General features: G+C 39.7%; 1 protein-coding gene across 1 annotated transcript in view; it reads left to right on the top strand.

Annotated features, from left to right (window-relative positions):
- Nucleotides 1-6,439, top strand: part of LOC124259126 — a 33,840-nt gene extending 27,401 nt beyond the window's left edge. Inside the window, 5 exon segments of the mRNA XM_046693220.1 lie at nt 26-490; nt 493-872; nt 1,577-1,751; nt 2,691-2,738; nt 5,211-6,439. Of these exon segments, the coding sequence (XP_046549176.1) occupies nt 26-490; nt 493-872; nt 1,577-1,751; nt 2,691-2,738; nt 5,211-5,309 (1,167 nt within the window). The 3' untranslated portion in view covers nt 5,310-6,439.
- Nucleotides 6,440-13,977: the final 7,538 nt, after the last annotated feature.

Consider the following 13,977-nt stretch of genomic DNA (forward strand, 5'->3'; position numbering starts at 1 on the left):
AAGTGGTGATGGGGAGTCAGAGCTGGATGGGGATAGTGTGACACATAGACAGATGGACAGAAAAGATTCAGAGAAACGATTATCAGATGGTGCAAGTGATGACTCCCTTAGAGAAGGGAAAGTAAAAGGTCATCGGAGGAAGCGGAGTAAGGACCTTCAGATTCAGGTCAGTGAATGGAAGAAGGATGAGGAGGCTGCTGGGAAGGCTGGGGAAAAGGCTGAAACTGTTTCTGCTGGTAGAGACTTGGACAATACCAACCAGAACAGGCCTGTTATCGATGGCCGTAAACGGCATTCATCTGGCAGTCGACCTAGCAGTCCTATGCTTGTTGAGGCAGGTGATAAGGAAGTGTTTGAAAAACGAAGGACCCCCATGGCTGAGACTCTTGAACAGAGACTCCTAAGCCTGTCTTCAAAATCAAGTTCTTTAGGGTCTCTTAGCAACAAGGGAGGTAACTCAGATGGAGCAACACGGTCTCGTCAGCTCCCTGATCCAAATTTGGTAATGGAAGAGTCTGGGATGAGGAAGAGGACAGCATCAGTTGGATCAGAAGGCGACCTCTCCCAAAATGCCAAATCGGATCAAAAAGCTTTGCGTCTAAACTGTTGCATAAGCTTCAAACCTTCTCCAAGTCACAGGAGAAGACAATAAGGGAAAGATCCACAAGGAGGAAGAATTCGGGAGAGTCCAGTCGGGACTCAAAGCCTCCGTCAGATGATGAAGGACGCCAGCCACGTGTGCGACGGGTCAGTGACAGTGACCATGAGGCTTCCTCCGACACCAGCAGCATGGCCAGGAAGCAGGGAGACAGCAGCTCAGGGAGTCACTCGGATGACAGCAGGTCCACACGACCCACAAGGACGCATAGAAGGTGGGTGCAATGAGTGACTGATATCCACATGTTAAAGATACTAGTGGAATGGCAGGAATTAGGTTTTAGATTAATAGTGGGTATTGTTCTTATATACTAGAATAAGGAAAAAATAAAAGTACAAGTGTGCCTTTATTTATCTCCTGATTCTCAACCACAGTACAGGGGCGGTGGGGTAGCCTAGTAGTTAAAGCGTTAGCTCGTCACGCCATAGACCCGGGTTCGAATCCCCACATGGGTACAATGTGTGAAGCCCATTTCTGGTGTCCCCCGCCGTGATGTTGCTGGAATATTGCTAATTGCGGCGTAAAACAAAACTCAGTCAGTCAGTCAACCACAGTACAATGTAAAACATGACAAGAAATCCGGAAAAGAATATAGGAACACTTGCACTTTCATGTGTTCCTTTATTTGTTTCCATGAGTATATTTTAGGATTCATAATTTAAGACCACAGTGGTGTTTAGGCAGATGAAAGAGGAGATATGGAAAGTATTTTTCAGGACTCTTTGATCATTTGATCAGTGATACTTTCATGTGATATTAGGTGATGTAGTTGAGAACAACAATAAATAGAGAATCACTTTCAAGCGTCCTTTGAATTTGAAATATGTACATTTATCACAAGCAGTGTTTATAGAGTGACCATCTTTGTTTGTTTATTTATCTTTATTTATGGTAAGCAAACACTTATGTTCTTCCCAGGACACCTTCAGATGGGAAGTTGATGCCGCCCTGGGAGGGAGACCGCCCCACCCACAGCCCCATCATCATGGAGGGCGCAGCCTTCAAGAAGGGCACATCTAATGTCCGTCGACATGCATCCTTCCATGGCCTGCTGCCGTCAAAGCAGGACAAACATGGTGCTCAAGCCTGCGAGGTGAGATCAGTGACAGATGTGTTTGTGCTGCATCAGCAGGTTTGGTGATCCAGCTAGAAATGTGCTATAACTGCTACCCTAATATAGACCAATGAAGTAGTGTTTGTATTAGCTGTTCGGCAGGGTCTACCAGCTCCGGGGTGGTGGGGTAGCCTAGTGGTTAAAGCGTTGGCTCGTCACGCCGAAGACCCAGGTTCGAATCCCCACATGGGTACAATGTGTGAAGCCCATTTCTGGTGTCCCCCGCCATGATGTTGCTGGAATATTGCTAAAAGCGGCGTAAAACCAAACTCAGTCAGTCAGTCAGTCTACCAGCTCCAGTCAGATTCTGGGTAAGACTGTGAGCCAAAATAGTGTTTGGAACATTATTTTGACATCCTTTTTTCAAGAATGTTAGGGATCTGCGATTGTTGACAGGTATGCTATTGTAAAATCAATTGATGCATGTACGAGCTCTCCTTCTTCATCTGGTGAATGTCTGATGGTGTAAAGGAGTAGACAATAGACACCACCAACATCAATCAATACTTCCGACCTGTGATCACTAGCAGTGAAGACTAATTTCGTTGTGTCTTGTAAATATTTCAAGGCTTGTATTATTCACCCTGCTGGCTGCATCATTTGGCTGTTTGTTTATGGCATTTGTCATGCTTTGCTTAAGAAATACAGTTCGCTCTACCACCATGTATAGTGTAATAAAGCACACTTTCGCCCTGAACTATTATAGTTAAAGCACGAGGACGCTTGCTTACATTGTGACGTACTGCAAAATTGTTTGATTATGAGGGGGCAGGCTAGAATGGCATTACATTGTGACGTAATGCAAAAAGTGCACATTATCGTCTAATAAAGTACTGTCAGTGCCTTTGATCTTTCACCAAAGCATCTTAGAATTAAAAATATTCTAGAGATTCCTACAGCTTGAGTTGTTGGTTTCAGGAGGGAGATCCACAGAAGGCTGAGCATGGCAGTATGGCATTACCCACTGTGAGTTTACAATGTGTTTCTCAAGTAGATCACAAGCACCTGTCTTCACTCCAGTTTCTCATATGTGTTCATTGACTCACTCCATATTCATAAGTTTACATCATAAGAAAAACATATCTCAATTATGTATTATTTGAAAATTTAAAAAGGACAAAACATTTTTTTACTTAAAGTGTAAAGTTTGACCAAAGCAATCAAGTTCATCAGAACTGGGATTGTGATAATGAGAATTGTTGCTATGGTAATCCGTATTAAGATATGTCAATCTTAATCCTTGTCCTCACTCCAGACCTCTTCTTTACCATCGTTACATCCTCTGCGTTAAAATCATTTGTCACTAAGATTCTCTCTATCTGTATCAAATCATCATCAGCATCATTATCACTGTGATCATCTCTCACATTATCATGTTTTTCCTCCTCCAGGACTAGCTCACATCTACGGGTGTAAGACAAGGTAGTATTTTGTCTCCAGTTTGTTTCATAATGTTAGCCTAGTTTATGGTTAGAATGTGTAGCCCAAATAGCCTCTTTTCTGGTGGTGTAGTGGTGCCTTTGGTAGTTTTGGAATTCTGAATTAAAATATTTTTGGCGTTTCCATGGCAACAAGTTCGACTTAGCCTGAAATTGGTGGTAGTGCTCTTTTCGAGACAGAACTGTAAAACCGTTCAATATGTCGTCACCAAACTTGGCACATAGATAGATCTGGTGGTGTACTGGTGCCTTTTGGTAGTTTTAGAATTCTGAATCAAATATTTTTGGCGTTTCCATGTCACAAGTTCGACTTAGACTGAAATTGGTGGTAGTGCTCTTTTCGAGACAGAACTCTAAAACCGTTCAATATGTAGAAGTAACCAAACATGGCACATAGATTGATCTGGTGGTGTACTGGTGCCTTTTGGTAGTTTTGGAATTCTGAATCAAATATTTTGGCATTTCCATGGCAACAAGTTTGACTTAGACTGAAATTGGTGGTTGTGCTCTTTTCCGAAGCAGAACTCTAACACCATTCAATATTTCTTCACCAAACTTGGCACATAGATAGATCTGGTGGTGTACTGGTGCCTTTTGGTAGTTTTGGAATTCTGAATAAAATATTTTTGGCATTTCCATGGCAACAAGTTTGACTTACACTGAAATTGGTGATAGTGCTCCTTTCTGGAGCAGAACTTTTAAACCCTTTCAATACTCTCCTTCCACTTTTCTATGTACACACCTAAATATTTGACATAATCATAACTCGTAGACATAATCATGAAGAGTATTTTGCCATTATGGGGATATTGATGACTTTGTCTTCTTGTTGTTTCTGACATAAGTTTAAGCTTAAATCTGTTTTCATTTTTTTTTATTTCAATCTTATTTTCTGTAATCTATTTTAGTTAATTATAAAGGTGTGAATATCTTAGATAGCTTTTGTGATTTGACCTTTGATTTCCTTATAGTGTGAAAGAAATCAACTGCATTTTTTTCTTTACTCATACATTATCCCTCACTATGCAATGCCTTACTGCCACAGGAACAGACATGGTTCCTTACAATTCAACCCTTTAGTACAAGAGTTATCTTGTTTTCACCCAGTTGCCTCTGCACGTGCCTATTTCTTCAGTGTATACAGAATTTGCAGTCCATACTCGTGTTGGCAACAAATGTTGTTGTGCACTTTGATAATGTAACAATTTAGTCTTGATACATCAGAAACAGTTCACAACTAACTGCATGCCTCTCTCTGTTTATCGTGGAACTGAGGTCCAGTAGGGCTTACCTTGATCTTAAAGTTTTACTTGTTTGAGTTTTGTATATCATCAAATCTTGATCCTTAGCAAATTTTTAGTAATATATGTTCTGTCTATCCCCATGTTGACTGAAATAATATATATAGAATAATACACAATTTGTGAAAAGCATAATAAACAATTTTGGTAGTGTTATTGGTGTAGTTCAGTACTATAAAACTATGGCAGCACTGAGCTGTATCAGCTGACTGACAATGAGGCACCAATAGGGTTGAGCAATTTTTAAGCAGTTAAGTAATATGTCAAGTGTACATCATCACAAACAGCACCCAGACCACAATGACATGTATCTGTAGACTAGATTGATGTATGCTTTCAAAGTAGATGATGGTTTTGCAGTGTTTAGTTTAGTTGGCTAATCAAATGTTATAAGGTTTTATGAATTAGAAACATTTCATGTAAGTTACTGAAAACATGAGGACTTTGTTCCAAGTCTATTTCATTCATGTGTGATACAATCCAAGATGCAGTAAAGTACTAATCGTATAGCTTTCAGGATCCTAAGTGCTGTAATGTTCAAATAATTTCTTCAGATGTGCATGTCTCAGTCAAACAATTAGACACAATTGAAAAAATTCAAGTTCCCATTGTTGACATTTAAATATTAGTTAAGGATATCAATAGTTGGCTTTAAGTGAGTGTGATTATTGTTTCAAGAATTCTGTCTTCATTTCCAGGATTTAATCAACAAAGTTCGCAGGAAACTCCGATCACGTACTCCAAGTCCATCTTTACACCAACCTGTCATCTCTGCTCAGAAACAACACAAGTCGTAGCCAGATAGACTGACTCTGCCTTACTAGAATATGTGCTTATGTTTGTGATGCTGTCTTGGATGTGCTTGTCACCAGCTGTGATTGCAGCCAAATTGCAAGACAACAGAGTTATCTACCCCTGATTTCAGTCAGATTAGTGGGTGACTTGCTACACATTTTCATATTGAGATCCCATTGCCTAACAGGATACTTATATGTTGAAGTCTATCATGTGGAGGATTGTGGCTCTAAATAATCAGCAACAGTGCCCTGAATCTGTATTCTGAGTGAACGAAGAAGAGATTGTCTGGATATTCTGGAAATACATGTTCTGTAGGCCCATGCTGGAGTGTATGTGTGCATGTGTACAGTGGTGGTAATTTAAACTATATACAGTATAACTTCCAGACACAGGAGCTAACGCAACCCCAGCATGTACTTATCATTGTTAGCTGACTGAATAAGGTCAGTTTTCAGAATTTCAGCCAGAGACAAGGTCCATAGAAGTTCTGCATCGCATCAGGTTTTCCTGCAAGTGATCTAACTGAAAAACTGTTCAAAGCTGTGTTAAACCCATCTCACTTAGAGAAGCAGTTGCCTTTATCAGTGTTGCACAATGTGCAAGCTACTTGTAATAAACATGGGTTGCAGTATGCGTGGCACAAGGCTTTTATAATGTATGTCCGAACATCAGTACTTTGTGTGTACAAGTACCCAGCATGCATTTGGGTGTTCTTGTGACCCTGACATTCCACAGTACATATGTGTGTATGATCAATACATCTGTGTGTTCTAGTACATCCACGGAGGTGTTGTAGGAACCCCTGTTAGTATGTGAAGTGTGGCCTTCAGTGTTATAGTCGCCTTGAAGCCCTGTGACAAGTAAAATACTGAAGAAGTTGAGGTACTGGGTTTCTTTTAAAAGTTACCAACATTGATTTTTCAGCATAGATAGATGTTTTGTTACTTTCTTACTTCTAAGAGAAAACGACAATTAGTGTCTTTTCCTGTCGTTATTCTGATGTTAATAATCTTGAAGAAATCGAGCAGCTAGATCACAGTGGTATGTGGAGTTTGAGGACCTTGGAACAAACTGAGGACTGGTACCTGAAGTTCTGACATTTTCTGACCAATTTTATTTCTTGTTTTACGGATTTACATTAGTATATATATATTTTTGAGTGGAGAAATTTTATTTAATTTTTTTTCTTATTCTTGAAAAAAATATGACCGGCAGATCCATAAAACAAGAAATAAAATTGTTTTGGCCTAATGTTTTTAACACTGTTTTTCACATTCATTACATACCTTTTCAGTTTTTTAGTTGTTTGGGAGTTTACGAGTAAAGTTTAGTTGGAAATAAATATGAAAATGCCTTGTTAAGTATTGTCAAATCACAGCCCAAATTGTTTAAGTTTTGTGTTTATACAACACAAGAGATAATCATGGTTACCATTAATGTCATTAAGACCATACTAGATCCAGAAGTCTTTGGCACCCATTTTGCTGTGAAGAGTTGTCTTTCTTTAATGTGCAAGGATACTATATGATTATGGTTTTGAATACCCGATTTACCAAAATTATTATTCCTGGCTTTATAGCACCATGGGTTTCGCCAAAGCAGAAAATATGTAAAGTCTGACACATTGTAAGATTCCGTATCACATCAGGCTGCATTCTCTTCCCACATAGGTTACTTGTCATATCTTCCTACGAACCTCTGTTCTAATATGGCCCTTTCATGGTGCGAGTGTTCAGGATTCGTGATTGGTTGCAATCAGATTTAGTTGTGCAATCAGCGACGTTGTTTCAAAAGTGATCTTTCGCAAGGCCTCGGTTATTTCCGTATGCTTCGGGAAAACTAGAACCTCTTTCCCTGCGCGATGCGCAAACGTTTCTTATAGACAAAACTCAGTCATGTAAATGGCGGATCAATGGCGTCTCCATCGCCCTAGTTGACAACGGACAAGCTAGCCATTAAATGTCTTGTGTGTCACATCAACACACGGTCCTGGCAGAGGAGGGATATTTGTGACCCAACATTTGCTTGTATTAGTCAAGTTGATGTAACACATGTTCTGATTGGACAGAAAGAAGGGAGATAATTCGAGTTGCGATTTTATGCCGCTAGGGGATTTTACGAGAACCGGGAAATATGACCGTATTAGAACAGAGGTTCGTAAGAAGAAATGACAAGTAACCTCTGTGGGAAGAGAATGACCAGGCTGATATACTGTGATATAATTCATATTCTGTTCAAGGATGCAATAAACACACTGATGCAGTTGTCAGGTTGACTTTAATGAGTTCATGGTCAGCATTTAAACATCACAGACATGATGAATATAATATCGTCTTTAGAACTTCTATCAGAACCGCAGAATTATGTAAGCATTTTGTTAGAGCTGGTCGTCAGGGTATAAACAGGATGCTTACAATTACATGTGATGAAGTCCTTATTCTGAACAATATAGCTAAGGCCAGACCAATTTTATTTCTTGTTTTACTGATTTTTGTCTTCAGGAAACCTAAACGCAGGAACAAAAATATTTTAAAAAATAACTGGTCAAAGTAATATTCCTTTTAAATACTAAAAGTATTTTACTTTGGGCAGTTTATGAAGTGTATATGGGGCTAAAAAACAATCTAAAAAATATTTTTGGTAAGTTTACATTTTGGGCCAATAAAATATTTTTGAGCGGGGAAAGTTAATTTTTATTTCTTTTCTTATTCTTGCAAAAATATGACTGGTGGATCCGTAAAACAAGAAATAAAATTGGTCTGGCCTGAAAGAACCTTCAAAATATTTAGAAAAATATTTCTATATTTCTTTGTGCCACTGTTGTCATCACAGATGTTTATAATAGACAGAAATAGGTTTGTGTATGTTGGTCTGTTATTAATGTCAGGATGCACGAAAGAAATCTCACAAAAGCTCACATAAATCGAATCCGTGTTAATAAGCTACTTCCTTAAATGTTGCTGACACTGCATTTAATTTTGTCCTCTCGGCAATTATTAATGACGTTTCCTTGGAGACGTCAATATGTCAGTGTCATAACATCACAAGCGAAAGTACACTATTCAAATACTGTCTGTGAAAACAACTGCTAATGAAAAATAAATTCCCTTCCTTTCATAATATCTGTGGAGGATGTCAAATCTGTGTCAGGGTAAATAGGTTAGTGTTCTGTTGATAACATAAAGAGGGGATGATTGACGGACAATACACGCTGCTTTGATTCTGTCCTACATAATTTTTGTGCTGTGCAGGCAACATAGAAGATAAGATATATTGCTCATTCACTAATGAGAGCAGTATGTACTATTCTTACAACAATTAAACAAAATTACCTCTAAATAAATAGAAAATTGAATAAATAAATTGTTAGTGACACCATGGCATTGGAAGGGCTTGCCAATCAACTGAAAACTAGGCGACATCTGATGGTGATCTGTGCTTTCTGATTGGCTGGTAATAGTCACAATGCTTGTGCTGTCATTGTCTTAAAAGATGTCACTTATTCGGGTTTTTTGTCTACAATCTTTTCGTGTAAATCATTGTAACAGGAGCCTGTGAGCTTTATATCTCCATAATAACAATACATGCTGAAGTAATAACAAAATATGCTGAAGTCATTTTTTAGATGATTAACCATTACTTATCCTGCCCCTCTGTTAAAAGCAGAACTTCATGACTAACAGTACTCCAAGTTTGTTTCCTTGGTTACAGATCAAAGACTGAGGGAAAATGTGGCCACTCACAAAATTAGTATGAAAAGGTTTCCAAAATATGAAATAAAAGTGGCAAAAACTGGAAGCAACAGGAATAGTGTGTATGAGAAATAATTAATATATTCCATACCAGATAGATTTAAACCATGAAAAATAAAGTATTCTGAAACATGTTTTTGACGAATTGTATAGATTATAGATATAATGCATTTAAGCAAAAAAATGTCTAATGTTTTGTTTAGTTATTATAACGTGCAAAAGCATTTTGTATAGTTTAGTTGTTTTCCTAAGCATTTAAAGTATATTGTTCTGTATCCCAGCATTTATCATGTACAGTATTAATATATGTTTATACAGGCATTCCTCTCCCATTTCACAGATTCCAAAAGAAAAGGTCTTTAATCTTTTCTTGCTCTCCATTTTAATGGTTGATATTAGATAACTCTGATCTCACACATAGCAGTTGTCGTTGAAGTCAGTTGGAGATGCTTGATGCCGTTGTTGTTGTCGTTGTTAGCCAGGTTGTTGATGTTGACAGTGTATGATGTTTCAATGTGATACCTGTACTCTATGCATTTTCCTATGAATATATGTGCTCATTACACAGACAATGGAGGAAGTTTGTAAGGAAATAAATCATGGACTATTTTGGAAAGTTGTTTTTTTCCTGGGGAATTGTGTGCATGCTATGTGTGGGATGCCACAAGAATCACCTGAACTGAACCCTTGGGAAACAGGGATGTACACCTCATGATTCTGTTCATATGATCATGCTTATCTTGACAAGACTTATCTTGAGGTATGTGTATAACAAGACTTATCTTCAGGTATGTGTGTAACAAGACTTATCTTCAGGTATGTGTATAACAAGACTTATCTTCAGGTATGTGTATAACAAGACTTATCTTGAGGTATGTGTATAACAAGACTTATCTTGAGGTATGTGTATAACAAGACTTATCTTGAGGTATGTGTATAACAAGACTTATCTTCAGGTATGTGTATAACAAGACTTATCTTGAGGTATGTGTATAACAAGACTTATCTTGAGGTATGTGTATAACAAGACTTATCTTGAGGTATGTGTATAACAAGACTTATCTTCAGGTATGTGTGTATAACAAGACTTATCTTGAGGTATGTGTATAACAAGACTTATCTTCAGGTATGTGTATAACAAGACTTATCTTCAGGTATGTGTATAACAAGACTTATCTTCAGGTATGTGTATAACAAGACTTATCTTCAGGTATGTGTATAACAAGACTTATCTTCAGGTATGTGTATAACAAGACTTATCTTGAGGTATATATAACAAGACTTATCTTGAGGTATGTGTATAACAAGACTTATCTTCAGGTATGTGTATAACAAGACTTATATTGAGGTATGTGTATAAAAGACTTATCTTCAGGTATGTGTATAACAAGACTTATCTTCAGGTATACGCATGATGATCCTCTTCCTCACATGGGTACAATGTGTGAAGCCCATTTCTGGTTAAGCCCAGAGTTAATCTTCCACTGAGGTGAACAAACTGTTATTACCTGGAAAGATGTAAGCTCAAAAGTTCCATAAGAACAGCGCATCTGGCATGTGCAACATGAATGAGTGAGTGAGTATGGTTTTACGCTGCTTTTAGCAATATTCCAGCAATATCACGACTGGCGACAACAGAAATTGGCTTCACACATTGTACCCATGTGGGGAATCGAACCTGGGTCTTCGGCGTGATGAGTGAATGCTTGAACCACTAGGCTACCCCACCGCCCTATGCAACATGAGCCACAAGGGGTTCACAGTGTCAGTAGCCCGCTTGTCCACCGTGTGCATTGATGCACCTTCTATCATTAAGGTCTCTAAACGTCAATGAAAGTCACGAGGTAGATCATTCCATATCCAAAGGACTTGAGTTCTTGCAACGTTCGAGGATTCGGATAACGTCACAAACGTCACTCCATATCATTGGAGACATTTTCAAAGGGTGACAAATCAGGGGATCTGTCGGACTTGATCACCACATTAACATTGTACTGATTAAGGTAAGGCTGTACAACTCGAGCAAGGTGTGGTTTGTAGTTTTCAGGTTGAAACGTCACTCCAGGCGTTCTGTTGCAAAAACGGTAAAGCGGCCATTTGCAAATGTCTCGGTAAGTAAAATATTGAAGTTACCCTTAATCACAATCATTGGCGGGGCGGTGGGGTAGCCTAATGGTTAAAGCGTTGGCTCGTCACGCCGAAGACCCGGGTTCGAATCCCCACATGGGTACACTGTGTGAAGCCCATTTCTGGTGTCCCCTGCCGTGATGTTGCTGGAATATTGCTAAAAGCGGCGTAAAACCAAACTCAGTCAGTCAGTCATTGGCGTCCTTGACCAGCTGTTATCCCACCCGAGATCATAACGTCCCACCTTCAAAACAGTCCCCGTCCAGAACACATGGCCTGACGTAACGTTCACGTGTGCGTCTGTAGACACGTGTATTGCCATCAGAAGGTAGCAAGAATTATCAGTGAAGAGAACGACGTGATCCCATCACACCTGTTGTCTGCTCTACTAGAGACTGACTGATATTTTATGCTAGTGTGCAAGTTTCCGTTCCAATAGCACAAGGTCCGACCATTTCCAGCTGTGGAAACAGTGCTTACATAGGTAACTGTAATCCGCTTCCCTTGAGGATATATAATACGCTCTGACCTTCGCCCTAGATTCTCTGTTCCACCTGCAAACATTCACTTCAAGTGGCCCGTGAAGATCCGGGTTAGAAAACTTTAGCAAACCATGCTTATCTAAGAGGCGACTAACGGGATCGGGTGGAGAGGCTCGTTGACTTGGTTGGCACGTCATCGTATCCCAATTGCGTAGATCGATGCTCACGCTTTTGATCACTGGATTGTCTGGATTGTCGGTTATTTACAGACCGCGGCCATATAGATGGAATATTGCTGAGTGCGACGTAAAACTAAACTCAATCAATCAATCAATCAATCCACTGGAGACATAGATGTCGATCTTCCGGCGTCAGAATTCACCGCTAGACAGGCCGTCTTGCACGGATTCCGTTGACGTCGAACTGTTCTCCTAATACATCTTTCTTGCCAGGTATGGTACGGGCCGTAAGGGTTTGCTGGCTGGAACGTGTGTTGGAGGTGCTTGGTTCAAATCGATCGTTCTTGATGGGGGTTCGTTAGTGGTGGGCGGCCATCATGGGGACGGTCTATAATTTGATTGCTTTGTTGAAACCAACGCCATTTAGTGCCAAATGTGTTTCTGTGGACGTTAAATTCATAAGCAAGGTCACGCTAACCGAGGCATACATATAGCGCTCAATCCAATATATATATACTAGCTACATAAAGAAACTGTGCACACAGAAAATTCCTTCAGAGTTAGAATACAACACAGAAAAGACGAAATGATAGAGACACTTTATAAGCTGAAGTATCGGACCACAACAAAATGTCAAAAGAACATGAACAAAATCCGATACGATGACGGCAGAAGTTCAAAATCGAGTAGGTGGTCACATGACGAAGTCACAAAGTCAATAACGGGTATGATCACCATGTGCATGAAGCACAACAGTGCATCGACGACGCACAGAGGCTAGCAAATGAGCATTGAAGGCCTGGGGAATGGTTTGGGACGTGGTCACTGCCGTCTGGAACCTGTGTCTGAGATGAGTCACCCGAATCCATCTGTCCTGTCTTGGCGTCGTTACGTCGGGGACGCCAAGAACGTGGATGGTCGGTGACGTCATTACTGTTTCGATAACACCTGATCAATGCAGATATCGTGTTACGATGGGATTGGAAATGTGCTGCCACCTGTTGTTGGCTCATTCTTGCTCGAACCATTCCAATAGCCTCTTGACGTTGAGCAGATGTTAATCTTGGTATGATGTGCATGTGACTTCTCATGTGAGTTTGTGAACGTTTGAATGACCAAAGATCAAGCTTTCGACAGTGACTGCAATTACTGAGTTTCACATGTTGTGTGCGGCTGCACAGGCTGCACGTGCAGTAACACATTGCAAGTCCATAGGCCACCATCAATGACGTCACGTCGCCTGGCACGTTCATGAGCGTTTGATTGTCTCCAACACTTGCTATGTTCACACTTGTATTTATGTATAAAGACGCTGTGTGCCTATATTTATATTTTCTGTGTGCACAGTTTCTTTATGTGGCCAGTATATATAACGGTACTCAATTTCAAGTAAATGCAAAATAATAAGGATATTTGCTACATAATTCCCCATTGCTAATTTCCCATGGCATACACGTAAAGATGATACATGTGCAAATGCCATTTGGAAAAAAACTTGAACAGTTGAACAGTTTACTATTTCAAACCTTAGAAATGACACATTGCCAACGTTAGAAATGAAGTATTTCCAGTGAATTTTGAGATGCAGAAATATCCAGGAAAGCGATAATTTCAAATGTATTGCGCACGATTGCATATAGGAGATTAGACTGATACCTGCATGCAGATTGACAGACAGATGCCAAAATAGATATACTAAAAATGTCAGTCAAAGTGTGCATCATTTTCAGATTTTAGGGAGTAATAGTTGACTTTTGGAGAGAAAAGGGGTGACCATCATTCATTCTCTCACGTTAGCGTGTTTTTCATCTCAGCTATCCCATAGATCCTCTATGAAAGTCGTATTCAGTTCGTCTGGTATTCTCAATAGTTTTTCACATGTGTATTTTAAATGTGCGATACCACATGTAAAGGCAAGCTGTGATACGTTTCGTAAATAATCCAGTTTGGACCAGACAGTAGAGTGATTGCCATCATGAGCATCGATCTACGCAATTGGGATACGATGAAACGTGTCAACCAAGTCCGCGAGCCTGACCACCCGACCCAATTAGACGCCTCAGTTACTACAAACACGCATGGGGCTGTTGAAGATCAATTCTAACCTGGATCGTCACGGCGGTCTAC

Source organism: Haliotis rubra, unplaced genomic scaffold (genome assembly GCF_003918875.1).
Source record: "Haliotis rubra isolate DU_JTF1 unplaced genomic scaffold, ASM391887v1 Scf71, whole genome shotgun sequence".
NCBI classification, from domain to species: domain Eukaryota; kingdom Metazoa; phylum Mollusca; class Gastropoda; order Lepetellida; family Haliotidae; genus Haliotis; species Haliotis rubra.